Raw genomic sequence first — 26129 nt, forward strand, 5'->3', positions numbered from 1 at the left:
AAATCCCAAGAGGTACACAAGGGAAATCTCTAGCGCATTCTTCTCTCTCAAGCTAGGCCACGGATACTTTAACGCCTATCTAGAGAGAGTGAAAAAGAGAAACTCAAACCTCTGCGATTGTGGGAGAGTACAGACACCAGATCACCTTCTCCTATACTGCCGGCACTACAACACAGAAAGGCAAGCGCTAAAAGCAACTCTTCGCGAGAACTACCTAACAATCCAACTACTCCTCCACACTAGCAAAGGCAGAGAGGCGACTTTAGCTTTCATTGCTAAAACTAGAGTAGGGACTAGAGGCTGGCATCTAGGCCAAGAACAAGATAACTAAAAATAAGCGAGAACAGAGAGACACTACCTAAAACCAATAATAACTAACAAACTTTCTTAAGTTACTTTCCTTAGCCCTAAAAGAGCTCGCTGGAAGACAGCCCTGCTATCTAACATCTCTTCCTGTTTACTAAACTGCTCTTCAGCAACTGGAGTCTGCTTTAAGCGCAGCTAGAAGCGACTAAACCGCAGCACAATAGCAGTACTATACAGAGAACACTCTCACTTTAAACAAATTGTACCTAGAACGGCCTCTGGCCAAAGTCTTACATAGTCACTGACTGCAGATAGACTCTAATGGAATAATAATAATAATAATACAGTGACCGTGCGCCAGATGGTCATGGTCGCCAGTTGGACACCCCCACCACAACAACAACAAAACTTCAACGCGTCATAACTCAACCAATATGAACCCGATCCAAAAAGCGATTAAAGAAATTAAATCGCGAGAGCCAGGAGAACAATTCTCGTACTAACAAATTGCTAAAAAGTACAACGTACCACGAACGACGCTAATAAGACGACACAAACACCAAAGCGACGACTATAGCCTACGCAACCAATCCCTCCACCTAGAACGCGAAGCCGAGCTTGTACGATACGTCGAAACGCTTACCAAACGACGTTTGCCACCTACAAGAACAATAATACAACAGTTTGCTAGCCAGTTGGCTGGCAAACTGGTCTCCGAAAGCTGGGTTACCCGGTATCTCCGCCGGCATCCTAACCATCTCATCTCTCGCTCGGGCAAAGCTATGGCCAAGGAGCGGACTAAAGCTGATTAGGGGCTAAGTACAGCTTGTACTTCAAGCTTTTACATGAAAAGATCGAGGAGTACAATATACAACCCATTAATATATTCAATATGGACGAAAAGGGGTTTCAACTTGGCTGGGTTGGCAGTACAAAACGTATATTCAGTAGGAGACTCTACGAGCAAAAAGGGGCAAGGCAAGCACTTGAAGATGGCTTAACTAAGTGGATAACGGTTATAGCTTGTATTTATTTAGATGGTATAGCTTTGAGTCTAACACTTATCTTCTAGGGATCTAATAGGTTGGTTTAATTGAACTGGGTTGAAGCTATACAAGCCGACGAGCACTTAGTCTTTGTAACCTTATCTCCCTCTGGCTGGACCAACAACAATATTAGGTTAGCTTGGCTTAAGGGGGTTTTTGAACGGGAGACCAGACGATACGCTTCAACTGGGTATCGATTATTGATCCTTGACGGCCACGGATCCCATGTAACTATGGAGTTTATTGAGTATTGCCACGACAACAAGATCCTCTTGTTTGTATTTCCACCTCACGCTACCCATACGCTTCAACCACTTGATGTGGTGATGTTCAAACCCCTAGCAACAGCTTACTCAACTTAGTTATCTGGATACCTACAGGACAGCCAGGGGTTGCTCAATTTGACCAAAGGAGACTTCTTCCCGCTCTTCTGGAGGTCCTGGACCTCTGTATTCAGGCCTCAACTCATCAAAAGGTCTTTTGAAGCCACTGGTATACAGCCAGCCAACCCAGACGTTGTACTCAAGAGGTTTGCCAAGGAGGCTTCAGATTCTGAAAGCAGCCAGTCAGTCCTCTCCGGAGACGATTGGCTCAAGCTTAAATCAATCGTACGCTGTGAGGTGAAGGATTAGAGCAGTAAGGACGTTAAGAAGCTTCAACGAAGCTTGTGCCACATCTCAGCTCAAAACAGTATACTTCATGAGGAGATTAGGGGCCTTAGGCAGTCCCTAGCCATCAAGGAGAGGCGACTAAAGCAGTCATTCGCTCTCTAGCTTGATGAGGACGAGGTTTACTATGGGGGAGCTAAAATATAGTCGCCTAGGAGTGTACAACGATCCCGCGATCGTTGGGAGGCACAACAACAACAAGCTAAGCTTAAAAAGCTTTAAAAAGCCAAGTAAGCTAAGATTAAGAAGGTAAATCGCGATTACGAGCTTTAAATTAAAGCTGTGAAGCGTGTTGAGCGGGAGAAGGGTTAGGAGGAGAGCAGAAAGTGGAGGGCTGCAGAGCAAGCTGAAAAGGAGCGTTGTAGAAGCCTCCGCGACGCTGAAAAAGCTATACAATTGCCCTAAAAGGGTAAGCGCAAAGCTTCAAAACCTTATAAGCTAGCTACAAAGCGTTAAAAGCGTGGTGGTGTTGCTCTAGCTGTAGTGAGAGCCGCAAGGGGTGCACCAGCTGTTGTACCGCGTAGTCGACGAGACTGACTAATAACGCCCTCTAAAAAAAAATCTAAATAAGCTAAAACTTTCGTAGGCCTGTATATAGTATAATCTTAGCTTTGCGCAATTTTATCACGATTTGTGGGGGCTGTACAGCCTCATCTTTTTGATTATATTGTTGTTGTTGGGGTGTCCAACTGGCGACCATGACCATCTGGCGCACGGTCACTGTACATAGTGTATCGCACAGGCGATCTCGCACTCGAAACAGAATCCGGGGCTCCAGAGCATCACGCTTAGCCTATATCGCCACGTGTGCATGCTCGTGATGGATGTGTATAAATTCAAGGCAATACACCGGCGTCATGGAAAGGTTGATCTGAGTGCCATTTAATTTTTCGTATTTTTCACCATGTCGACAGCCAAGGACTCTCAACAGCCCATCACACATGTTGTGGCCCCGAACGAAGAAGCTCAGCATGCGGCCAACGACGAGAAAGCTATGAGCCTCTTCCAGGCGATCAAGCTTTACCCCAAGGCCATGGGCTGGTCAGTAGTCCTCTCAAGTGCCCTGATCATGGAAGGCTATGACCTTGCATTGCTTGGGAGTTTATATGGCAGCCCGGAATTTAATAAGAAATACGGTGTCTTGAATCCTGATACTGGCAAGTATAGTGTTCGCGCCAGCTGGCAAAGCGCCTTGTACGTTTTTGCATCGCCATTCTTATATTCTTACTCACAATGCCAGGTCCAACGGTGCGAGAGCAGGCGAGGTGATTGGATTGATCATCAACGGCTTCGTCAGTGAACGCTATGGCTACAGAAATACCATGATTGGCGCACTTATGGCAATGACGGCCTTTATCTTTATCCTTTTCTTTGCTCCCAACGTCGAGACCTTGGTCATTGGCGAAGTCTTTTGTGGCATACCTTGGGGCATGTTTCAGACACTGACCACGCAATATGCCTCTGAGGTGGCTCCAGTCCGCCTGAGGCCTATCCTAACCACCTTTGTCAACATGTAAGCGTACAGATTCTTACACTGTCACAGGTACTTATATATTCAGGTGCTGGGTCATGGGTCAGTTTATCGCTGCGGGTGTCAATCGCGGCTGTGTGCAACGACCAGATCAATGGGCCTATCGTATCCCTTTCGCCATACAATGGGTATGGCCTATCCCAATTATGGTGGGCGTGTTTCTTGCACCTGAGAGCCCTTGGTGGCATGTCCGCAAAGGGAACAAGGCGGGCGCCAAAGCTGCGCTGCTCCGTCTGACCTCACCTGACAAGGATCCCAACTTCAACGCCGACAGAACGATTGCAATGATTGAGCATACAAATGAAATGGAAAAGAACATGTCAGAGGGCACGCGGTGGTCGGATTTGTTCAAAGGAACCGACCTTCGCCGAACTGAGATTGTATGCTTTACGTGGATCGCTCAAACCATTTGTGGAACCAACATCATGGGTTACTTGTAAGCAATCTTTAATGACCTAACAGACATGATCCTAGGCTGACCTACATTAGTGCTTACTTTATGCAAAAAGCTGGCTTGCCAACCGTTCAATCATTCAACATGTCTATGATTTCACTCGCTCTCGGACTCATCGGCACCGCCGGCTCATGGTTTCTGATGCAACACTTTGGCCGACGAGCCATACACTTCTCCGGCGGCTGCACTTTATTCGTCATTCTGATCGTTGTCGGGTCATGTTCTTTTGCCGGTACTCAGGCCTCTAACTGGGCAATCGGCGCAGTCCTGATTCTCTTCGTCTTTGTGTATGACTTTACAATCGGACCAGTTACCTACTCGATTGTATCTGAAATGTCCTCCACGAGGTTAAAGTCAAAGACAATGGTCTTGGCCCGCGCGCTCTACAACGTATCCAATATTGTCGTCAACGTCTTGACAAACTACCAGCTCGGCGACGCCAACTGGGCATGGGGTGCGAAGACGGCTTTCTTTTGGGCTGGGACCTGTGGCTGCGTCGTGGTATGGGCTTACTTTCGACTCCCTGAACCAAAGGGAAGGACGTATGGTGAGCTCGATGTGCTTTTTGAGCAGCGTGTTAGTGCAAGAAAGTTTGCTACTACCCAGGTGGATGCATATGGCTATGGGCAGGTGGATGAGAAATCGGCTAAAGAAGCTGAGTAGAGAGAGTAATTCATCCAAGTTGCACCACGACCATTTCAACGCAGAGGAACTCGCAAACTCGACCAAAACATCACAGCGAGTGTCTATCCTAGTAAAATACAGCGGCACTAATGTTACTATATCTAGGTTAGTCACTACAGCCGTAAAGATTCAATGATGCTCGCATGCCAAGACCAGCGTAGCCATGCAAACCATTTTCCCAAAAAACCGGCGCTAAGTAATAGTTTCTAGTGGCCAACGAAGTGGAGACTGCTCGCAAAAAACAAAAAACATACAACAGCGAGGATTCGCCGGTGGTCACCCACCTGGCTACTAGCTCGCCAGAATACCGTTTAACACAAGAAGAGCTAACGGGTTTCTGTTTAGTCGGATATCCTATGGCCGTATGTGGCAGTTTTGGTGTTTCATCATTTATGAGACGAGTGTACGTAGAGGGCAGTCTGATTACGGCTGATATCTAAGCTCGCTACCAACGTTGATTGCAGCTGGTTGCTAGGTTATGGCTGTGCTTGATGTGCTTGTATACCATATACCGCCTGTAAGAAAAAGAGCGCAGCAACGCGGGTAAGCTACCTAAATTGAAGCCTAATTTCATGAGTTCTTACGCGCTAGTGCACCCCAGGGGCCTCGCTCTACGCTTATCACCACCACTACTACCGACATCCACCAACGTTACAGTTTCACTACTACAAATCCTGCTACCAGTATTGCAGCCGCCAATCAGACACTATCAAGCTGTGCTCTACTTTGGTCCTACTTAACTAGACAACAGCTATTTATAAAACAGTAGCAAGCCGTACGACAAAGATTTCCTCCCCGCAAAAGCCGCTAAAAGCATTAGTTGAGCCGCAGGCACCGACACTAGTAGATCAAGAAGAAAATACTCTGTAAGGAGAACGATGGTAACTTCACCGCCCTTACGCATTGTTACTAACTTTCGAAATATCTACGATAAGTAATACCGCCTACTTGAAACTTGAATAAACGTACATTGCACGCAACTCGTCTCTAATATACAGCTTACAATATGTAGAATCAGGAATGCCTGCTGATTATGTCTAGGGTTTTAGGGATGATACACCGCCCTTGTCTACTATCGGGTACGCTAGGGCGTAACGAAATCTACTACGTCGGCGATTGAAGAGGTACCTGGTAAATCTGCGCTTTTACCGCATACCGGAGGCTCCGGTGCGCCAAGAGTGAATTCTAGAATGGATTGGATGTCTGGAACATCGTAGTAGCTTACGACGCGCAGGCCTATCACATCAGCACTAGTACCAGGTTGCTCTACGTCCGTACTAGTACGTACGTGGTAAGCAGTCCTGCTATTTTAACAAGATTGCGGGAAGAGCTGTCGAGAGATTGACCGAGCAGCCTTGGGGTTTGTCGTGTCTTACTCAGACTACGTCACTTTCGGATTTAGTTATGATTCATTACGAGTATAAGATTTAAGTTTCTCCCCAACAACTCCCTGCATAATCAGCGGGTTAACCTACCACTGCCAACGATAATGAATCCTCTCTACTTCTTGCTTTTGCCAGTATGGCTCGCCGCAGCTGCTCCGCAGCAGAATGACTCTGGCTGTCCCAAAGCAACCGGCGGTTGTTCAGGTGTAAGTAGGGTTAAAAACAATTGCTTCTGTATCTAATATAACAATAGAAATGCGCTTTCCTCAATAGCGGCTTTAGCATCTGCATAGCCGGTGGTGTGAACTTTCCATGTGGTTCTCTGCCGGATGGGAGAGCAACTTTTGTAAGTTATATCGATGAGTAATTAGGGCGTCACTGACTAGGACGTAGTGCATGACAGCAGGCACCGATTGCACGGCGTTTGGTGACGCTTCAACTATGTGTACTAACATAACCCCGGAACCCGTGACCACTCCATATCCAAAAAAACCATAATCGAAAACCCCGCCCTATCAGATTAGCGCTCATAGCTAGAAACGAATATACAATTTACTTAGACATGATAATTGTTTAGCCGCTCAGACACTCTAAAGATTAGCCTTGCAGAGAAGGTAAACGCAGTTCCTGTATAGCTATATTTCTTGCCTCTTGTATTTCAGCTCCAAACTTTTTCCCCAACAAGTTCCCATGTTCTAGCCGTGGCATTTGTATTGGCGTTTTCCACTTGCAACCCTACCAGGGTACCGTGAACATGTGTTACGAGAGCTCTACTCAGCGATTAGCGAAATGGAGTTTAACCACTACTTTTACTTTGGAGATAAGTCGGTAAAAGGAACCTGTGAAATCAATCCAGACATGTAAAATCATGGAATAGCGTAAGAGCTGAAGTTGAGAGATAGGGGGAGATTAACATTACGTAATCGGCCGAGCGGCTAAAACGACGGTCTCACCTCGAGGCCTTTTGCCCTCCATCTCGAAAATTCAAGTCTTTCAATGGGTCCTCCGCAACACCAAACGATACCAAATACCGCATCAGGAATACCAAGAAAGGCTCACAGGGCATGTGACGTCTGCCATCAGCGGAAGGTTAAATGTAACGGTTGCCAGCCCTGTGAAGTGTGCTTAGTAGCAGGACAGACGTGTTCTTTCGATGCACCATGGAGACGGCTCGGTAGACGTCCAGCAAAACCGCCGATACTGCATGAGCTGCGAGGGCACCAAGAACATGATGCCGCCGTTGATCCATGCAGCGGTTCCTTAAGAGTGCCTACTCAAGATGCTTCAGCCACCACATATGCCGCGGACAGGCAAAGCGACGTTGAAAAGTTCATGCACGAATACGAGAGTCGGATATATCATATCGTATCTCTTCTGGATCCTGAAGTTCTAAGAGCACAAATTGCGCAACGCAATAATTCATTCATTGCCTGCCAATTCGTCCATGCGTTTTGCGCATATGCCGCCAATTTCTCAAATTCACTCGACGAGGCGTCTTCGCAGACGCCCATATCTCCACTGGGTTGCAAATCGGCTTATTACTTGAAGAGGGCGCTGCTTGTCGAGAGCGCTGAACGAGTAACACAACTAGAGCCTCGATCAGTTTATATATCCTTCTTTCTATACGGAGCATACGCTGGTCAAGGAAACTACCGCCAAGCTTGGTTCTACCTGAGAGAAGCTACTACGCTGTTCCTGATGCTGAAAGACGAGAATCAGGACTGGTACGATGCTCAGACACGGAGAAGACTGTTTTGGATCCTGGTCGTATCGGAAAGGTAAATACACGATCAACTCGCATTCTAGAAATCGCTTACACAGCTTCAGGGCACATGCCGTGCGCCGTCACCAACCCATCACTCTTCCGATTACGATTTCAACTCCATGTTTAGAGGAAGACGACGATCAGGGCTTGTACCATCTTGCTTCCATCTTCCGGCCCCTTGACGAGAGTTTCTTTGCTGTTTGGAACGGCTCCAAGCACAATTGTACCAAGGAATGGTTGCTGGAACTCGAACAAGACGTGCGCTGCGCACTCCCTCCTGTGCTTAACCTATCAGACGAAGTGACTGCGAATGTCCGCGTTTCTCAATTATGGCTGCGCATCAAGCTGTGGGAACTTTTCCCTCGCTTTGGCTATCTATCAGCAGAATCCTTATATGATTGCCTCATGTTCAAGTACCCCATACTAGTGGCCAAGGACTTATGGACACTCGCAACAAATTTACCAATCCAGAGCTTCCGGGTTCATGGCGTTGGAATGGTATGTTACACGAATATCAGTCTTGCTTCATTGCTGACCACACAAGACTGAAAAGGTGTTTGACATTGCTTGCGCCCTTGCCGACGTCCTTTCTTTTGTGACTTATGCAGCATCTCAAGTCGAGCGAAATGTTTCAGGTGACCTTGTAAGCTTGCTGGTGTTAATCGCGAAGCTACCCGGCGGCTCATCCAAGTTTGTGCCTTTGCTCTTGGCCAAAGCCAACGAGCTGCTTCCAGAACTCGTGAAGCCAATGTGCGAGGCCATCCAGGTGCCCATGTCCATTGCCAATGATCCAATGAGCCCAGACATGCGCTCTCTATACGAAGAAGAAGTTGGACAGGACCTTTATACCGATTTGATGAGAGTGAGCTGGTAGGACACAACCAGCACGTTCAGACCACGTCATGACCAGGTTGGTCACCGCTGGAAACAAATCAACAAAAGACAGAACCCTTGATTATATTACTCGTCTACGTCTATAGTGTACGCACCAGAATTACACCATGTTCCCATCAAGCAAAACACGCCAGACACTCGAAACCCCTAGAGAAACCCCCCCCCCCCCCCCCCCGAACCAAATCGATTATACCCTCACAGCACACTAACAGCATCCACACCCTGCCCCGTCAAACTCTCATAATCTTCCACGAGAATCTTGTGCTGCACCCTCCACTCCTCGAGCGCCATCCAACGCAGAAACGCCTCCTCATCCTCAAGATCGCTCCTCTCACCCCCAAGACTGGCTACGCTGTCGCGGCGAGAAGCGCGCTTCTGGCGCTCGGAAAGCAGGAGGCTGCGCTCAGACGCAAGCGGTTCGATGCGCCAGTGGGCGGGGATGGGGTTGCGCTTGGGTACGGGGGCCATGGTGCTTGGCTCCGAGGGGGTGAGAATGGGAGTCGGAGAAGTGCGGAATAAAGTTGTTTTCCACGCTTGGGGCAGCGCGAAGATGCGGGTCGTCTTTCGAGAATACAGGCTTGGTGAGGATTTCTCGGTTATTGGCGAGGGCTGCGGGGTCTTGGGTTGCAGTTTTCTAATGAGGCTTTGCAGAAAGGTGGGCTTGTCTGCTGGTGTTGATGCCGCTGAGGCGGCGGTGCCTTCATCCCCTTTCTCGTATGCTGTGACGCTGGTGTGGGTTGAGAGCCTTCCACTTGAAAGAATACGTCTGGTGGCTGATGCCTCGGTTTTCGACTCTCTAGGAATATCCAGGCTCATCGCTTTGCTCAGCCGAAAAGCCTCTCTGGTGTCATCTTCTCGCTCCATTCCGTATTCGTAGTTTGCCGTCCGAGGGAAACTTATCTTGTGGACCTGCAATCTCATGAGTACACGGTGATACGAAAGTGGAATTTCTGTCAGCATCTGCTTCGTAATAGTGACTGATACCACGGTACAGCCTTGATCAGGACAGCTGGTTATCGTTGAGAAGTAGAGGTCCAGAACTTACCCACTCCAAGTTGACCATGTTGCACTATCCTCCTGAGAACAGTGTGGCTGTGAATACAGAGGGACGGATGGCTTTTAACGAAGAGAGGATGATTTCAGCCTAAAACTGACTGGATTTCACCATTTTTGCGTGGTTGGAGGGACCTTGGAACCCTGAGCGGGGTTACCCACCGTGATTGGCACAGGGGCGATTTGAGGGTTCATGCAAATGTCATCAAGGGGTATATGTAGTGGAATTTACGTGTATATTGACCAAATCCGTACATTATTGCCAATTTTTGTTTGTCCTTGCCTGTGATTGTATGTACCTCAAGCCCTGCGACCGCTTCACTCGGAGTGCTGCTCGTCTTGGGTGTAGGCAAACATTTCGCTCTGAATACGATAGACAATCGCATCATAGAATTTGGGCTGATTCTCGAAAAGAGTTGCAGTGGCCTTGTGACGTCGATAGTGTTGATCTTCGCACCTAGGCCTCCGGTTCTCGAGGGCCTCGCGTTCTCGCTGAATCGACCTGAGCTGCTCTTTGACGATTTCTCTAGCTTCCTTAAGGTCGTCCTTGTGCTCGTGGTCTCGGACTAATGCTAGCGCACTCTTCACCTTGATAGTCCTGGACCATTGCTCGTCGTACTTTTGGAGTGCAGTCTCAATAGCGTCGTCTTCCTTTGAGAACTGCTTATTGGCTTGCTCAACCTCATATTCGTACCTCTTGGCGACTTCGAACAAGATGTTGTGACCTTGTTGCACAAAGTTCTGCATCCATGTAGCGGGGTTGTCATACTCTGGATATGGATTATGCATCTTTGCTTGAGCTGGTGTTGAGGGCTTCTGCTCTATTATTATTATTATTATTCTAGTTTAACGTCCTTTTTCAGCCCGAAGGGCTATATAAGACGTGTAGGGTTCTTAGGCCTACAAGTATCTAAGTAGATTGTTTCTAGCTACAATATTTAGGAGGGGTTTTAACTAGATGAAGGTGAGGCTCGTAGCCTATTGGTGGGCTTCTGCTCTACTGTTAGTACACATCAAGTGGTTTGAAAGTCCACTTACAGTTGGAGACTTGTCTTTCTTATCTCCCAGTGTGCCTTGGCAATTCTCGCATATCTTAGGGACATCTTCACAGACCGGCCTTGATTGCTTCTTGGCCTTGCGACGCATGCTTATACCCATTGAGTGGTGTCCATTAGAGTGGATAGAATAATCATGTGCGGGGGGGGGGGGTCCGATAGTATACATGTTCTGCCGGCTTTGGCTTGATCTTGAGATGGTCGAGGGGACACCGCGGAGCGGGAGGTATCAGTGACAGTGTCGCCGACAAAGATACCAGCAACCTCAGCCATATGGCGGAGCTGTTCGATCATCTTTGTAAGCGTGTAGGTCTCTCTTTCATAAGTGCCCCTAAGAGTTGTTAGACGTCGGGCTCTCTCCTCGCGAAGCCTCTTCTTGGCGATCTTGTTTGCGTTGAACCACTCCTCAATGAGCATCGCTTCTTTCTTCTGCTTTACCAAAAGCGCATTATGCAGCATTGCCATGTGTTGGTTTGTTGGCAATGCTTTGAGAAGCTTGGATTCGTCTTCGTGTAAGCGTTCATGCGCTTTTTCCCGCTCGTGATCCTCCTCTAAAGCCATCTGTTCAGCTTCGAAGACTTCGTCTTCCTCCTGTTTGGTCTGTTTCCACTCATTGTGCGCTACTGCCAACGCCTCACTACACCTGTCTATCTCTTTTTTGATCAACTGCTCTAGAGCAGCATTCGTCTCAGTTACCATTGCGTCGTTCGAAAAGTGATCCATCGTGTATGCGTATCGATCGTCTCTGTCGTGGTGCTGTAGTTGGGTAGTTGGGAACAGGATAATCGCCGCGTAGAAATACAGAGTCAGAGGATGGTAGCAAACACTTGCTGCGGCGCTTGACCCAGTCCATGCTCATCATCGTGAGAGTGAGGGCGGATAGCGCGTCATATCGTGGCGTGCTCCTGCTAGCGCGGTCGGCATCTGTACTCATCAATCACTGTTAGCAAGTTTGCGCCATGAGATGAGGGCTGGCTTGTTCATTGCGTGGCTGTGTACTCCCTGGGATGTGTGAGTCGGATGGCTGAATTAGAGGCATCGCGACGTGAATGTGAGTGGTGTGCTAGAGGCCACGAGAGTAGATAAGGTATTTAGTGACAAGGAAGAATCGTGGTGGGAGATGGAAGGTAAGAACGGCAGTAACGGAGGATTGACACTTTGTCTAGATAAGGAAACACAGTGATATATCATGAGCGGTCAAGTGTCTATACGGCCTTACCGCAAGAACAAGGTAAGAGAAACGCGTACAAGTAATTCAGACACGTGCTTGATGTATCACTACAAAGTAAGAAAACAGCAAAAACCTATATCGTGAAATAAACCTCCCAAACATCTCTATTCCCTAACTCAACATATCACCAACCCAGACCCCAGACCCTCCCTACCACCCCAGTATCCCAAATATCTTCTGCCAGCCATAAACCATCACAAGACGGCGTATCTGGCAATCCCCTGCCTAGACACTCTCAATCTACAACGTAAACATGCCCGGCACAAAGAACAAGAAAGAGACGGAAATGATGGCGGAGATGAAGAATGCAAATTCTTCATACAAAGAGATGAGACGAATGTGAAACAGATAGGGTATAGCAAGAGAAAGGGAGCTGGAAGAAAGAAGGGAGGTGGAGTCAGAGATGAGGAGAGTAGGTGATTTGCCTTGTTTTATTTTCAGCGACGGATGGGATGTTGCTAACATGAATAGCAAAGGAGCAAGGCGATGATATCATGATGTACTTGGCGTGTCTTTGAGTCAACGAGACAAGGAAGGTACACGTGACATGGCCATGTATCACGTGCTGTCTCCTAGCAGAGAAGCCGACATGTCATTTCATACATTCAAGTCAACTATCTAATACAGTCCTCCGCCCACTTCGTCTCCAATATACAAGCATCAAGTCATACATACAAACAAGGTCGCTGTGTGCCACATTGCACGGCCAGAAGGGTATCCAAAACATGACAAAAAAACGGCAAAACAAATACATCCAACCCAAGCCAATCCAAGCATCCAAGACAAGAAGATCGCTTGCTGCCGTGCCCATCATTATTCGTGAAAAACTTCAAAAGACGCCCTGCCACACAAAAAGGTCAGGAACGGTTCGTATTTCTCACTCGCGCAATAAACCACCAATGCCGAGACCTACTCCTTGATCGAGGCGTCCGCGCTTGGGCGGACTAGAATGCGTGTGCAAGTCTGTTGATGACATACGGGCTCGCTTGAGCTCGTTTGCGCGGGTTAGGCCGTGGCCTTTCTTCACTTGGCCAAAAATCTTGCTTTGAATGAGGTTCGAGGGCTGAGATGCTGGTGCCGACATCATGCCCTTGGCAGGCGGTGGTTTTTGAAGTAGGCTTCTTGCCATCTGGCTGGCTTGGGATTCGGGTATCTGGTCATCTTCCCGGTCGGTAAAGGCTTCTTCGTCATCAATGTCAGATGCAGTGATTGTAGAGTTGCTGCTCTGGCGCCGAGGGTTTTCTGGCTTCTGCTGGTAGTGTGCGGGAGGCGCTGATTGAGGCATGCTGGTGGGCATGAAGAAGGGCGGTGTGCGAGGCACCTCGGCGCGGGGGTAGGTAACTCTCGGATTGGGTGTCCGAGGCAGGGACGACATGGATTGCGCTCCTCGCTGGTGACTGAAGCGTTGCCTTGGCGCCTGTACTCTGTTGGGTGTCGAAGGAGCAGTAGAGACGTCCTGGCTGAGCATCTTGTCAGCTAGCAACAGAGCCTCAAAGTTACTTTGGCTCCTGCTTTCCTGCGAAAGTGGAGGCGGTGGGACGCGATTGAGGCGATTTCTTGGGGTAGGTTGGGCGGGAGTTCCAAAGTTGGATCGCGGCGAAGACTGCTCAATCTGCTCCAGCAGAGGTGCAATGTGGTCGCGATTGTTGCGGATCCTCGTCTTGAGCCGGTCATTCTCCTCAATGAGGCTTGCGAGCTCGCCCTCGCGGTGCTCTGTCCGGCGTTTTTGCTGCTCGAGCAATTCTCGCAGCTCCTCGTTCTCGTTCTGCAGCATTTGGTTCTGGCGACTCAATTCAGCGAGCATTACAGCATTGGCAGCATTGGCAGACTCCTGATATGTCTGCTCGGGCACAGCCATGGTGGCTCGGCGCTTCTCCTCAGCCTGCTGCAGCACGTCGAGTTCTCGGTGGGCCATGGCGAGCTCAACAGCCATGCGGCTTGCAGACTCCTGGCTCTCCATGACGGCCATGTTGTGCTGCAGCTTGTAGTGGGCTGCCGACAATCGCATATCACGCAGGGCGTTGGACAGGCTGTTGACCATGACTCGCAGCTCCTCGGCTGAGGCGCTGTTCACCTGGTCCTGGGGGTACAGGCCTGCGCCCATGTCGCTCAGGGCGGGCGGCTGGTCAGGCAGCTTACTAGTGGGCGGAGGAGAAGTGAGCTGGGGGGTCGGGGGAGACGGGGTGCGCATTGGAGGGCGCGTGCCTGGGACCTGAGAAGAGGGCGGAGGCGTCATGGACGAAGCCGTGCGTGGTGCGGGGGAAGCGAACTTGTTGCGCTCTGGCGATGCGGGCTTGGAGGTGCTGAGGGCGGCGCTCGACTCTGCGGGCGAAGCTGAGCCAAGTTTGAGCGGCGTCTCAGGGCGCGGCGCGGCTTCGGGCATAGGCATCAGCGAGTCCTGGGGCAGCTGGTGCTGCGGTGCGTGGGACTCCATGGTGCCCGGGACGGCGTCTGGGGCAACAATGGCGGCTTTGAGGCGCGCTTTGTCCAGTGCAGGCCTGACACACGGGCAGAGGCAGTGTCAAAGACGGCGGGGACGGGGGGCGCTGTCGCTGTCGCTGTCGCTGTCGCTGTCGTGTCGTGTCGCTGTCGCCGTCACAAGACGCGAGGTAGCAGCGGCGGACGTTGAGCACGAAACAGGCGGTGGCAGGGGTGCGCGTCAATGGGCGCGTGGCCGAGAGGCGGGGTCGCGCGGGCGGCGGCAGGCGGCGGGGATATGTGTGTGTTGTAGGTATATGTGCGTGTGTGGGTGAGGGTGCGCTGCAAGGGCGGGCCTGGGGCGCGAGGGGGAGAGAGAGGGAGAGGGAGGGGCGGCGAGAGGCGTGACGATGGGGGTGCGCGGCGGTGCAGGCGGCGGGCGGCGGGCGGCGTGTGTGGAGGGCAAGGGAGAGAGTGAGAGCGAGGGCCGGCGGGTCGCTCCTGCTCAGGGCAACGGGCAACGGGCATCGCGGCTAGGCCCAAAGCGGGCGCGTCATGGCATAAAAGAGGCCAGGGCGGGTCGGCTGGGCAACCGTCGCCCGCGCGTTCACGCTCAGACTCGAACGCGGACCCGGCGCGGAGAATTGGCACGAGCGGCAGCACTGCCCGTCGCCACCAGCGAAGGCAACCTGTCAGTCACGGCCGTCGGTCGTGTTTGCCTGCCCCAGTCGCCCTCGCGCCCGTCGCCCTCCAGCCCTTGGGCCCCCCCCCATTAGTTGCATGTGAACCACAGCCTGCGACACCATGGAACAGCCCTCGTCGTCGCCCTTCGCCCGTCCCTCGGGCATCCCCAGGCCCGCCCCCGCCTCGCGCCTCCCCGTCCTCCGCCAGTCGGCCAGCCAGTCCCAGCTGCGGGCGCCCCCGTCGTCGGACCAGCTGCGCAAGAAGCCCTCGCTGTCGTCCATCTCGCGCCCAACCGCCTCGTCGCTGCAGAAGAAAACATCCAGGGCCTCGCTCGTCCTCGCAAACAGCCCGGCCGCCGCCGCTCCGGCCGCCGCGTCTGCCAATTCAGCGTCGGCGCGGAACCCCCTTGCTTCTTCCCGCAGAGTGAGCGGCATCCCCAACCTTGGCCAGCGACGCACCTCGACGGCCGCCTCCAGCCAGAGCGACACGCCCGCCTTCAAGAAGCCCTTTGCCCGCCCCGCGTCGCACCAGGAAAAGGACTCGTCGCGGCCGACGTCGTCATCCGTCCCCGGCGGACCAGAAGATACGCTGAGCCGCCTCGAGGGCTTCAGCTCCGCCTCGCGCGCCTCGTCACGCGCAAGTTCAAGAACCGGCTTCCATGAAAACGACCACGATCCCGGGAGCGTCATTTCAGATGGCTCGGAGCAGCCAGAGAGCCTCCACAGCAAGGACAGCCGCCCCTCGCTCTCGGAACGGACCATAGAAAGCCTATCGCAGATACCCACCTCGCCTGCCCCGAAAAAGGGAAGACGCAGGTCGAGCTTCTTCAATGGCGACAGCAGCATGCCTCCACCCTTGCGTCCTGCCTCCGCCACGTCCAATGGCAGCAGACCATCGACAAGCGACGGCCCGCAGCCAGCCGCCATATCCACACCAAAGAGGGCCGCCGCCGCTTCCAACAGACTGTCCATGACCGTTCCGGGAAAGCGCAGCGCGAGCACCAATGTCGTCTCGTCAGCTGCGACGCCCAGCAGACAGGCGTCCATCTCGCGCCGTACATCAGTGATCAAGAAGCAGCCAATATCCCCAGTGCCAGGCTCTCAAGATACCCCAAAGGCACGCCCGCCCACCAACGGCAAAAACCTCGCTTTGCGAACACCAAGAACCCGAGCATCCATGGGCAACATGTTTGGACAAGCAGTATCGCCCCCTGGCGCGTCGGTCAGTTCGCCCAGTACCGACGCACCCGTAAGAAAGACGCCAGACACTGTTCGCAGGGTCGCGAGCTCTTCCTCCGCCCTGCGTGACCACATTGCCAAGGCCAAGGCTGCAATGAAGCCAGACGCTGCCCCTGCGCCCGCTGCAACCCCAGCCAAGACAGGCAGTTCCTCGAATGCTCTGAGAGAACAAATTGCAAAGGCCAGGGAAGCCGCCAAGCGGGCAAAGGCCGAGCCCGTCAGAAACACTACACCTCCTTCCGACGTCATCATTCCTGATCCGGCCGAGATTGCGTCTTTTGATTTTGGGCTCAACGAAGATCCCTTCAACCAGCGTCCCAAAGCTGGAGCTTCTGTTCTGCGCCGGCGTATTGATGCTGCTCGCGGAGACGGTCGCCTAAACATTGCTGCCATGGGCTTGAAGGAGATACCAGATGACGTGCTTTCCATGTACATTTACGATCCCAACGACACAAAGGTGGCTTGGGGCGAGGTTGTAGACCTCACTTCCATTTTAGCTGCGGACAACGAGCTGGAGGCTATTCCAGATAGCATGTTCCCTGATGTTTCTGTCGAAGACGTGATTGACTCTGACGAGGCGGGTCCTCAGTTCGGAGGAGTCCAAAACATGGACCTGCACGGTAACATGCTTCAAGAGCTGCCCATGGGTCTGAAACGACTTAGCCAGCTGTCCAAGCTGAATCTTGTAGGTCATTGCCAGAACCCTACGCCGCGTGTTGCATGCACACTGCTGACAAAGCCCAGTCCAGGAACAAGTTGCCCATGGATGTATTTGACATCATTGCTCAGATCCCCACCCTGCGCGAATTGAAGCTAGCCGAGAACAGCCTGGAGGGCGATCTATCCCCCACCCTCTGCGACCTGACCGCACTAGAGGTCCTGGATTTGCAGTCGAACAAGCTGACCAGCTTGCCTGCTGGCTTGGAACGCCTGACCCAACTGCGTACTCTCAATGTCACCGACAACCAGCTTCGTGCCATTCCCAGCCAAGTCTTTTCTTCGGCGCTTGTCGAGCTTCAGGCATCCAAGAACCGCCTCGAGGGCGCATTATTCACCCAGGGATCTGTACCATATTTGCAAGAATTGCATGTCGCTCAGAACTCCCTTACTTTGTTCTGCGAGGGCGACTCTATCGACTTGCCCGCCCTCAAGATTTTGAATGTCTCCACGAACCGCCTTACCTCATTGCCTGCAGTATCCACTTGGAGCAAGCTCATCACTCTCTTGGTAGGTGAGAACAAGCTTACAGCCTTGCCAGAAGGCTTCACCACTCTGGAGCAGCTTCGTACTGCAGATTTCACGGGCAACGACATTACCCAGCTTGACGAAAAGATTGCTCTCATGGAGAACTTGGATCACCTCACCGTCGCTGCGAACCCGCTGCGCGACCGAAAGTTCCTTACCATGGGTACTGAAGACTTGAAGCGTGACTTGGCTTCGAGGCTGCCTGCTGAGGCTGCGCCAGCTGACGTTGAAGAAGAACTCGATGATGACATTACCGAGACACCTCAGTCCAAGTGGGAACTTACGCCTTCTGGAACTTTGGATTTGGCAGGCAAGGATATGAGCGAGCTTGATGTCGATGACGCCACATCAGAAGTCCTCGTCAATGGTTTGCGTCAACTACACTTGCAGCGCAACAAGTTCGACGCCATCCCGCCTGTTGTACAGACTTTCCAACACCTCACTCTTCTTGATCTTTCTCGAAATACTATCGAGGTCGTACTTTCGGCGCCAATCGAACTTCCTCAACTCCGGGATCTCCGTCTCGCCAGCAACAAGTTGGCAAGTCTAAACTCCCTCACAGAGCATCTCACAGCGCCTCACCTCATCACCTTGGACGTCTCAATCAACCGCCTGAGTGGTGCTCTGCCGGCGCTCCACGTCTCATTCCCCTCGCTCACAACCCTGTTGGCATCGGACAACAGGATCTCCGAGGTATCTCCTGAAAGCCTAACCAACCTGAGAATTGTCAATCTAGGCAACAACGATATCGAACGTCTGGAACCACGCATCGGCTTGCTCCAGGGAACGCTCACTGGCTTCGAAGTCGAGGGAAACAAGTTCCGAGTGCCCAATCGCCAAATCCTACAAAAGGGAACAGACGCTGTATTGACATGGTTACGAGACAAGATACCGAGAGAGAGCTGGAAGAGTACAGACAGTGCAGCAACAGAGTTTTTCGATGCCGACGAGGGTGGCTTTTAAGTTTCTTGATTCGAATTCGACTTCGAATGTAGACTAGGGCGGTGGGATTCAGGAAAAGAAGACCGGGCTATGGGAGGGTTATGTGAGATTCCGTGTGTTTTTCTCTTCTTTCTTTTCTTTTCTTTTTTTCTTTTCTTTTCTTTCGGTATATTTCTTTAGTGCTTTTGTAATTCCTTCATGTATATCATTGGACTGGTCTCGATGGGCATGTTGGGCATGTTTCAATTTTGTTTCTCCTACTTGTTTTATTCTAGCTTACTTATTTTTTTTTAAAAAAAAACCGGAAATTTCCCACGAGAGACTTTTGTCAGTGTAGCTACATGAAAGCGTTCTCACCCAGTATCCCCGTTGGCATTGTTGATATTTGAGAATGAACAGTTCTCTTCTTGCCACTAAGAGGGCATGAGAATGGAAGGGCTATTGTTTCATGACACTGTTCACTTGCAGATGAGGGGAACATACATCTTGACACGCAAAAAGATTGTCGTTTTGATTAGATCCATGAGCATGCAACCATGAAACGTCAAAGGACCACCACTCGGGGCAATAGAAAAGAAATGCATTTGCTCCCGTACAGCATTTGAGTTTTTATTTCGTACGCCGGATACATATGCCGCCTCAAGTTCCAGACCACAGACGGCCTGCCCGTCTTCCACTGGAAGACGTACATTGTCGGGTTCCCCACCAGCGTCGAAGAGCGCCAACTCGGCGAGGAGATCTACTTCCAAATCACGCAGAGTTACTACGACACTGGTCTTGGTTTTAACATTGCACCAGCCGGCCTCAGCATCCAGTCAGCAAACAAACTCAGCCCGGACAAATCGAAACAGCTTCGTTCGATCCGCAACGATTCCAAAACCTACCAAGACCAAATTCAGGCCGAAGTCAATACTAGTCTACCAAAATACAAGGAATTCGCCGACCTGCCGCATCAGACCGCCCAGGAAAGCCTCAGACTCCAAACCAGATACGAAGAGCTTCTTCGCGAGGAAGCCAGCAAGGCACCCATTTCAGATGCCGACGTGCGTGATTGTCTGGCCATGATGGACGAGGCACAGCGTCTCATCGATTAAGCATGCACAGCGTCTCATCGATTAAGCATGCACACAGACGATGACGCCGAGCTGCGCGAACTCTTGCAAAGCAATCTTCGAACAACCAGACTGGACTTTGAGGCTGGCATGGATCTGTCTTCTCAAGACATCGTACCCGAAACCTCGCATCCTGCTTTACCAGACGACTAGACTTTTCCTCTTTTTGCACAGCGCTTTGTGGTTTTCCTCGATTGGTGGCCATGTATCTTCATCTATCTACTTTGTCCTTTTTTTTCAACTGGTGGCTAACTCTGACACTGCTTGACAATGTATGATAAAATATACTACATTTTTCTTGGCTTTTGAACCCAATCACTACAAATGTGACATGTTATATAGTGCATTACATGAAACCCGACAATCATTCCAAACTGTTCGTGTCGGTCATTCACGTGCACGAGAACTAAGCAAGAGAGAAATGTGCGGTATTACTAACAGGACAACCGCCGTCTTCGTTCGCCGGCGATTTGCAAAATTATATACTAATGGTTGTTCAGCTTGTATGTCTTGTAGCGCAAGCCGAATGGCATCAGCTATGCGAACCTGTAGTGGATCTGCAGGGTCTGCGAGAGGTATCGCCGCGTTCAGGAGGGCGATGAATCTGGCGCGGCTGGCTGGTCCTGGGTCTGGTACTGGCTCGGATTGGTCTATTGCAAGGTCAGCAAAGCTCTCATGTTCCGCCTGGAAACCATGACCTGGTCTGTCTTTGGCGTCTGGGCGAAGAACTTGGAGGCTCAGTTGCGCGCGGCGGTTGCCATGACGTCGGCGTACTGTCGTCTGGGATTCCAGTCTTTATCACAGAGCGCTTGCGGGAGGCCCTGGCTGGCTGCGGTGGTTGCGGTGACTGTTGTGGTTACTGTCGCTGCTGTTGCGATAAAGAGAGCAACGGACGTACAGATTCCGGTTCCTCGAGCGACGGTAGTGATCTGGACAGGTGATCTTGGTGGCGAAGGACAGCCTGTTCTACCCGCTCGTCCTCCGGGTGGTTCTAGCCGCTGTTGGTAAACTCTGTTCTTTGTTAGTGATAGTACGTATGATTAAGGCAGCTTACTTACGTATACTTGTGGGAGGGGCCTGTGAAGACGTCTGAGGCACCGGAGCAGGTGCACCATAGGGAGGTGCCTGATGCGATGAAACCGGATAGTGTGGCGCTACATATTGCTGCTGGTAGCTTGATGTCGGGGGCAAGCTCAGTGTCTGGGTAGGGAGGCCCGGCGACTGGGGCTGATACCACAACGATTGGGGTGAATACGCCGGAGTGTGAGGTGAATACGCCGGAGTGTGAGGGGAATACGCCGGAGTGTGGGCTGGTGGGAAACCTGAGGCTGCATGTTGGTAGCCTGGGGCTGGATATTGGTACCCCAGGGCCCGCTGGCTGATATGCCGGTGCCCCGTAGTGAGGCGGCTGGAATGTTGGGGCTTGTGGCGGTTGGCCACCATGCAGGGCTATTCTTTTCCAGTCAAATTCTATGGGTTCGATGCAGAAACTTACGCATGGGGCGATATACACCGGGTGTCTGGTTTTGATTGTCTGGTTGTGGTGTAGGCGAGTAGTACGAATCAACATTATGGTCAGCCATATCTGCGACAAGGTCAGCTCTCTGCTTCCATCAAATTAACAGGGTCGACTTACTGTTAAAACAACTACTGGTTATTGGTGTACCTGACAGGTAATATGAGCCTGTTCAAGCTTGTCGATATATAATCAGAAGTGATACCCCTCATCCTTCGCGGCAAAACAACTACTGGAGAGGAGGGAGAGGCCGGGAGAACGCGCTGGTCTTGTACGCGTGCCAAGCTCGCTACTGGACACTCACATGACCCGAAGCGCGCCGTCCGGATCCAGTGACTAGTGAAGGAACAATATCTGGTAAAGGCGTCGTGGAAAGATGATATGGGTCACTCTCACCAAGGGTCTTGCAAGGATCAAGCAGTTTATTCCTGTATAGAAACGAAAATAGCATCCTTCAGTATTGAATGACATGAGGTCCTAGATATAGAACATCGAATCCCTGATATTGGGATGGATCTGGACCGCGCCAGGATCAGGCGCAGCGACACTCCCAGCACCAGCTCCAGTCACCGACGTACCGGCCGCAGACTGCACTGCGCTTGGAGCGGGCGTGTCAAACAGAGTGGCGAGATAGCATCGGGCGCGGTCGCATGCGAGATCGGCATAGTACGCGGGCGGGCACAGGCTGACGGCCTTGGTTGCGCGGCCAAACAAGTAGCACATATTGTGCGTAATGTCTTCGACGATATCGGCGACGTTCTGGAAGGGCGGGGGGATCTGCTTGGCGTAGACCTGGCGGAAGATCTCATCGTGGACAATGTAGTAGTGGCAGGGTCGAGCGGTGCCTTGGAGCGCGGCATGGGCCTGGAGAAAAAAGTCCCAATTGCGGGCTTCTGTCACACCACGATCGACGACAGTGCCAGGTTTCGTATTGCCGGAGCGGTCAGCGTCCTGCACACTCGTGGGATAGAAGCGCGTCTTGTGGCGCTTGCCGCAGATGACAACAGTGAAGCGCGGGAGACCCTTCTTGGTGTCGGTCGCCGGGTACATTTCTTGACATGCCTTTCGCAACTGTGGCAGCTCTTCTGCAAGTACCATGTCGTACTGACCCTCTGAAACTCCATCGCGGTAGATGAGAATATTCTCCGGCAATGCTTGGTGTCTGCCCTTTGTTCTCCACAGCTCAAGACGCGACTTGAGCATCCCGGCAAGATCATCGACATTCTCCTGTCTGCTCTTCTGGATGCGAAGGGTTGCAGGCCACTGGCCGAGAACATTGTCCACTGACGCAACCATTGCTGACACGGACGGCGCATTGCTAGCCGAGCCTGGCGCTGGATGGGTGACGTCGATGCCAACCACCATAGTCTTGTTCTGTTCGATGATGCCGAGATTCTTGTTCTCCACCTTTTGGTTCACACCTCCGAGCTTCAGATTGAACTTCAACGCGACGTTGGCAATGTACTGATCACGTCCTTTTGGTTTGGCCAGTTTCGAGCCAACGGCACAAACGTTGTGCAATCCGTGGTCCCTATCGGCGAGCGTCTTGATCTGCTTGTACAGTGGAATGTTGGCCTCGGGCAGTATGACGAACAGCAATTGGACTTTGCGAGCGGTATCCTTTAGATAAGAGTCGAGATTCGGGTCGTCCGGACCTTTCAACTGCAGCCTTTCAGACGGCAGTGGTGGATCAGCATTGATACCAATCTTGCGGAGGCCATAGTGAAACTCTTCCATCAGGGCAGCTAGGTCTTGTTGCCCAAAAGCGTCGCGTCTGCCAGGAAGCCCAATCATCACGGCCCTCCATTTTGAGAGGGAAGCGCCCGTATTGAAATTAATGTCAATCATGTTCCAGCTGCCGAATCGTGGATCGGCCGTCTTGCTGCCTTTGTATAGGACTCTTGGTCCAGGCAAGACACGCCCAGGCACTTTGATCAGTCCGGGTGTAATAGAAAGTCCAAAGGAACGCTGCGCATGGTAAGTATGTAGAAATTCCAGGGGGGGGGGAGGGGGCAGACTTACCAAAAGTATGTTTGTATTTGCATCCAGGCCAATAGTCGCGATGCCTTCATCAACGATGGATCTCGCATTCTCCCAAGGTTTTCTAACCGCATATCGTATCATCTCCTGGGTTTGAAGTCCATCTAGCTTCCCCTTGGCTGGCTGACCCGGAATCACGACACAGACTTCTGCGGGGAGGTACATAGGGTTCTCTCGATTGCCACAGTTTATGACGGGAAGCTCAGGGTGTTGAAGGGTGCGGTTGTACGCTGCATTGTGGTTAGCTTAGTCCCACAAGGACGGAGGGTGCTTACTTGTGCGGAAGAAATCGAACACGCTGATGTACTTGCCAGAGCCGGCAGGCGCGGGCCCCTGTGGTGGAGGCTTGCCCTTGCCCTTGGCTTTCCCAGGCGCAGCCTTGGGTTGACTGGGGTTGCCTTCGCTGTCAAGCCAAAACTCCACCTCTTTAGCTCCAGCCCCGTGTCTTTGGATGCGAGGTCGGTGCACCATTCCATGTCCGTCATCCTTCCTGGCAAGCCCGAAGATGGTCTTGATCCGAGGAATGACTTGGTTTGCCTTGTTTCGCTTCTCCTTCAAGTGTGTGGTTTGAACTCTGATGAGTTTAAGAAATGCCTCGAGAGCAGTCGTGTTTCGAGCGCCGTAGTTTTGCATGAGCGCTGGCAAAGGACCGGTGTGGTAGAACGCTCCATGGCTGACATTGATGTTGACCAGGACGCGGCATGTCGCAATGCGGACACTCGAGAAGAAGCCACGAATCACTTCCAAGCCGGCACCCAGGTCGCCTCGGGCTGCGTTCTGGTGTAGGGAAAAGCTCTTGGATGTGCCAATAGTGGCAAGGTTGTGCGCAGACTTGGCAAAGTGGTTGAGAAAGATGTTGAGTGCCTGTGTCAGTTCCTGTTTATCCTGAAGCGGCTGGCCAATATTGGTCGAGTTCATCCAGTTTACCAGCTCGCTAACAGTCAAGGTGTTTGTGTAGAGGATGCGGATCTTGTAGACTTGAGCTCCCGGCGCCGGCTCGTCTTCGCCTTCGGAACGGTACTGGACTTCCACAATGTCTTCGTCATGCTTGAATTTGGTCTTGGAAACGATAGTGGAGCGGAAATCAGTCGCAATGGCACCTTTGTATTCTTCCAGCTCTGGCCTCTCGAGCAGCAACTGCACAACGCGGTGGCGCTTTCTACCGGCAACCTCTGGATCAACATCGATGTTGTAACGATACAAGACAAGATTTGAAGGCGGAAGCAGCTCGACATAGTTGGCCGTGAGCTCAACCTTGGCACCAAGAGTACCATAACCAGGACGGGTTGGGTTGCCTTCGGATAAATTCAGTCGGCTGAGGTCGAGAGTCTTTTTTCCAAGTGGATGCAAAGCATTTTCAATTTTCGCAACCTTTGGATCTTGTGGCTTGGGGTTTCTACAATAGAATTAGTGCAACATTGTCTTTGAGAGAGGTGTGTCTTACGCAAATGCCTCAATCTCCTGTGGGCCACCGCCGCGGCCCCTTCCACCACGCCCACCACCTCTGTCACCTCTAAATCCGCCTCTATCTCCCCGGAATCCGCCTCTATCTCCTCGAAAACCACCACCTCCTCCTCCTCCTCCTCCTCCTCTGCCCCCAAAGTCTCCACGGCCTCCAAACTCACCTCGCCCACCGCCAAAGTCTCCCCTACCATCTCCTCGGCCTCGGCCCCTAAATTCACCTCTTCCACTTCCACGGCCACCGCCCCGGTCTCCACGATCGCCACGGAATCCACCGCGGCCTCTATCGCCTCCGCCTCTGGGTGCGTGAGACATATTTTGAATGGCTTAGTGAGGCTTTCGGACTGACAAAAAGTGTCAAAGAAAAAGGTTGATAACCACTAGAAAACTTCTTTCGGAAGCTCTAGTCGTTAGTTCGAGTTTATAAAGCTATATCCAAACTAATTGTGCTGTTAATGTTTGCGAGGCAGAAGTCACCAGGCTGAGATGGAAACGCGTGAGGTTGACGTGGGCAAACACGCGAAGTGGGGTAGCGGTGGGTCGCCCCACTTTTTCCGCTAGTGTGGGTGGTCAATGCGTGCAACGGGTCAGACAATGCAACACCCCCTGCATCTCCCAAAGTAGAACCCACCAATTTCAAATCCCCACAACTCCACCACCATGACAGCTATCGAAAAAGCGCTTGCGGCAATCAATTCGCAAGGTCCAGAAGGACAAATCTCGTACCGTGCAGCTGCAAAAATATATGGTGTTGCGGCATCAACTTTGACGCGTCGCCACCAAAACAAAACGCGGTCGCGTGCAGCCGCTGCACACCCACGACGACTACTCTCACCACAACAAGAGAAATACCTTGTCCAGCACATAGAAAAACTCTCTGAGCGTAGTACTCCACCGTCCCGAGAGATGATTAAAAAATATGTTGCTAATATTGCAAAAAGACAGCCATCTAACAGCTGGGTTACAAGATTTCTTCGGCGGAACAGAGAGAAAATTATCACCAGAAACACCGCCGGCATCGACCAAAACCGCAAAAAAGCTGACGATTTTGAAGATTACCATAATTACTTCCGTCTACTTCACGATTATATCGAGAAATACGATATCCAGCCGCAAAATATCTATAATATGGACGAAAAGGGCTTTCTCCTTGGTGTCACTTCAAGGACCAAAAGGGTGTTCTCCAAGAGACTTTGGGATGAAAAGAAAGTTCGAGCAGCTGTTAGAGACGGCAGCAGGGAGTGGATAACAACTTTAGACTGTATTTGTGCTGACGGGAGCTGGATATCGCCTATGATAATCTTTGAGGGCAAAGCTGGACTTCGAAACAACTGGGTAGAGCACCTAGATCCTTCCCAACACTAGATGTTTTTTGCTACCAGCGACTCGGGCTGGAGTAAC

The 26129-nt window shown here is 51.5% G+C and overlaps 9 protein-coding genes across 9 annotated transcripts, besides 8 other annotated features; 4 read left to right on the forward strand and 5 right to left on the reverse strand.

Moving 5' to 3' along the window:
* Window positions 1-1120: 1120 nt before the first annotated feature.
* On the forward strand, window positions 1121-1378 carry SETTUDRAFT_96484 (uncharacterized protein; the record flags this gene model as incomplete). Its single annotated transcript, XM_008031370.1, has 1 exon — window positions 1121-1378. A coding segment is annotated over one exon (258 nt), but the record flags the coding sequence as incomplete, so codon positions are not given.
* A 1546-nt stretch (window positions 1379-2924) lies between these two features.
* Window positions 2925-3214: a sequence feature (Protein overlapping with rRNA (SETTUDRAFT_156190, EOA82410.1) was converted to a misc_feature.).
* A 46-nt stretch (window positions 3215-3260) lies between these two features.
* Window positions 3261-3533: a sequence feature (Protein overlapping with rRNA (SETTUDRAFT_156190, EOA82410.1) was converted to a misc_feature.).
* A 46-nt stretch (window positions 3534-3579) lies between these two features.
* Window positions 3580-3987: a sequence feature (Protein overlapping with rRNA (SETTUDRAFT_156190, EOA82410.1) was converted to a misc_feature.).
* A 53-nt stretch (window positions 3988-4040) lies between these two features.
* Window positions 4041-4581: a sequence feature (Protein overlapping with rRNA (SETTUDRAFT_156190, EOA82410.1) was converted to a misc_feature.).
* A 1697-nt stretch (window positions 4582-6278) lies between these two features.
* Window positions 6279-6280: a sequence feature (Protein overlapping with rRNA (SETTUDRAFT_156190, EOA82410.1) was converted to a misc_feature.).
* An 855-nt stretch (window positions 6281-7135) lies between these two features.
* Window positions 7136-7852: a sequence feature (Protein overlapping with rRNA (SETTUDRAFT_156190, EOA82410.1) was converted to a misc_feature.).
* A 49-nt stretch (window positions 7853-7901) lies between these two features.
* Window positions 7902-8337: a sequence feature (Protein overlapping with rRNA (SETTUDRAFT_156190, EOA82410.1) was converted to a misc_feature.).
* A 46-nt stretch (window positions 8338-8383) lies between these two features.
* Window positions 8384-8713: a sequence feature (Protein overlapping with rRNA (SETTUDRAFT_156190, EOA82410.1) was converted to a misc_feature.).
* Window positions 8714-8928: 215 nt separating this feature from the next.
* On the reverse strand, window positions 8929-9796 carry SETTUDRAFT_33988 (uncharacterized protein; the record flags this gene model as incomplete). Its single annotated transcript, XM_008031219.1, has 2 exons — window positions 8929-9642; window positions 9779-9796. 2 exons carry the CDS (start codon window positions 9794-9796, stop codon window positions 8929-8931), a joined length of 732 nt encoding a protein of 243 aa, XP_008029410.1.
* A 308-nt stretch (window positions 9797-10104) lies between these two features.
* Window positions 10105-10575, reverse strand: SETTUDRAFT_33989 (uncharacterized protein; the record flags this gene model as incomplete). Its single annotated transcript, XM_008031220.1, has 1 exon — window positions 10105-10575. The coding sequence occupies one exon, from the start codon at window positions 10573-10575 to the stop codon at window positions 10105-10107; it is 471 nt and encodes a 156-aa protein (XP_008029411.1).
* A 359-nt stretch (window positions 10576-10934) lies between these two features.
* On the reverse strand, window positions 10935-11564 carry SETTUDRAFT_33990 (uncharacterized protein; the record flags this gene model as incomplete). The annotated part of the gene is made up of 1 exon (XM_008031221.1): window positions 10935-11564. The coding sequence occupies one exon, from the start codon at window positions 11562-11564 to the stop codon at window positions 10935-10937; it is 630 nt and encodes a 209-aa protein (XP_008029412.1).
* A 1067-nt stretch (window positions 11565-12631) lies between these two features.
* Window positions 12632-14679, reverse strand: SETTUDRAFT_120697 (uncharacterized protein). The gene has a single exon (XM_008031372.1). It carries the CDS (start codon window positions 14504-14506, stop codon window positions 12950-12952), a length of 1557 nt encoding a protein of 518 aa, XP_008029563.1. The 5' UTR covers window positions 14507-14679; the 3' UTR covers window positions 12632-12949.
* A 1244-nt stretch (window positions 14680-15923) lies between these two features.
* SETTUDRAFT_173222 (uncharacterized protein) lies at window positions 15924-18717 on the forward strand. The gene is made up of 2 exons (XM_008031373.1): window positions 15924-17097; window positions 17157-18717. The coding sequence occupies exons 1-2, from the start codon at window positions 16018-16020 to the stop codon at window positions 18618-18620; spliced, it is 2544 nt and encodes an 847-aa protein (XP_008029564.1). The 5' UTR covers window positions 15924-16017; the 3' UTR covers window positions 18621-18717.
* A 418-nt stretch (window positions 18718-19135) lies between these two features.
* Window positions 19136-19693, forward strand: SETTUDRAFT_22408 (uncharacterized protein; the record flags this gene model as incomplete). Its single annotated transcript, XM_008031137.1, has 2 exons — window positions 19136-19142; window positions 19257-19693. 2 exons carry the CDS (start codon window positions 19136-19138, stop codon window positions 19691-19693), a joined length of 444 nt encoding a protein of 147 aa, XP_008029328.1.
* A 1558-nt stretch (window positions 19694-21251) lies between these two features.
* Window positions 21252-25043, reverse strand: SETTUDRAFT_173223 (uncharacterized protein; the record flags this gene model as incomplete). Its single annotated transcript, XM_008031374.1, has 5 exons — window positions 21252-21296; window positions 21348-23195; window positions 23250-23497; window positions 23543-24663; window positions 24712-25043. The coding sequence occupies 4 exons, from the start codon at window positions 25041-25043 to the stop codon at window positions 21705-21707; spliced, it is 3192 nt and encodes a 1063-aa protein (XP_008029565.1). The 3' UTR covers window positions 21252-21296; window positions 21348-21704.
* A 345-nt stretch (window positions 25044-25388) lies between these two features.
* Window positions 25389-25811, forward strand: SETTUDRAFT_58751 (uncharacterized protein; the record flags this gene model as incomplete). Its single annotated transcript, XM_008031333.1, has 1 exon — window positions 25389-25811. A coding segment is annotated over one exon (423 nt), but the record flags the coding sequence as incomplete, so codon positions are not given.
* Between the last annotated feature and the right edge of the window lie 318 nt (window positions 25812-26129).

The sequence above is a fragment of the Exserohilum turcica genome, assembly GCF_000359705.1.
Source record: "Exserohilum turcica Et28A unplaced genomic scaffold SETTUscaffold_6, whole genome shotgun sequence".
NCBI classification, from domain to species: Eukaryota; Fungi; Ascomycota; class Dothideomycetes; order Pleosporales; family Pleosporaceae; genus Exserohilum; species Exserohilum turcicum.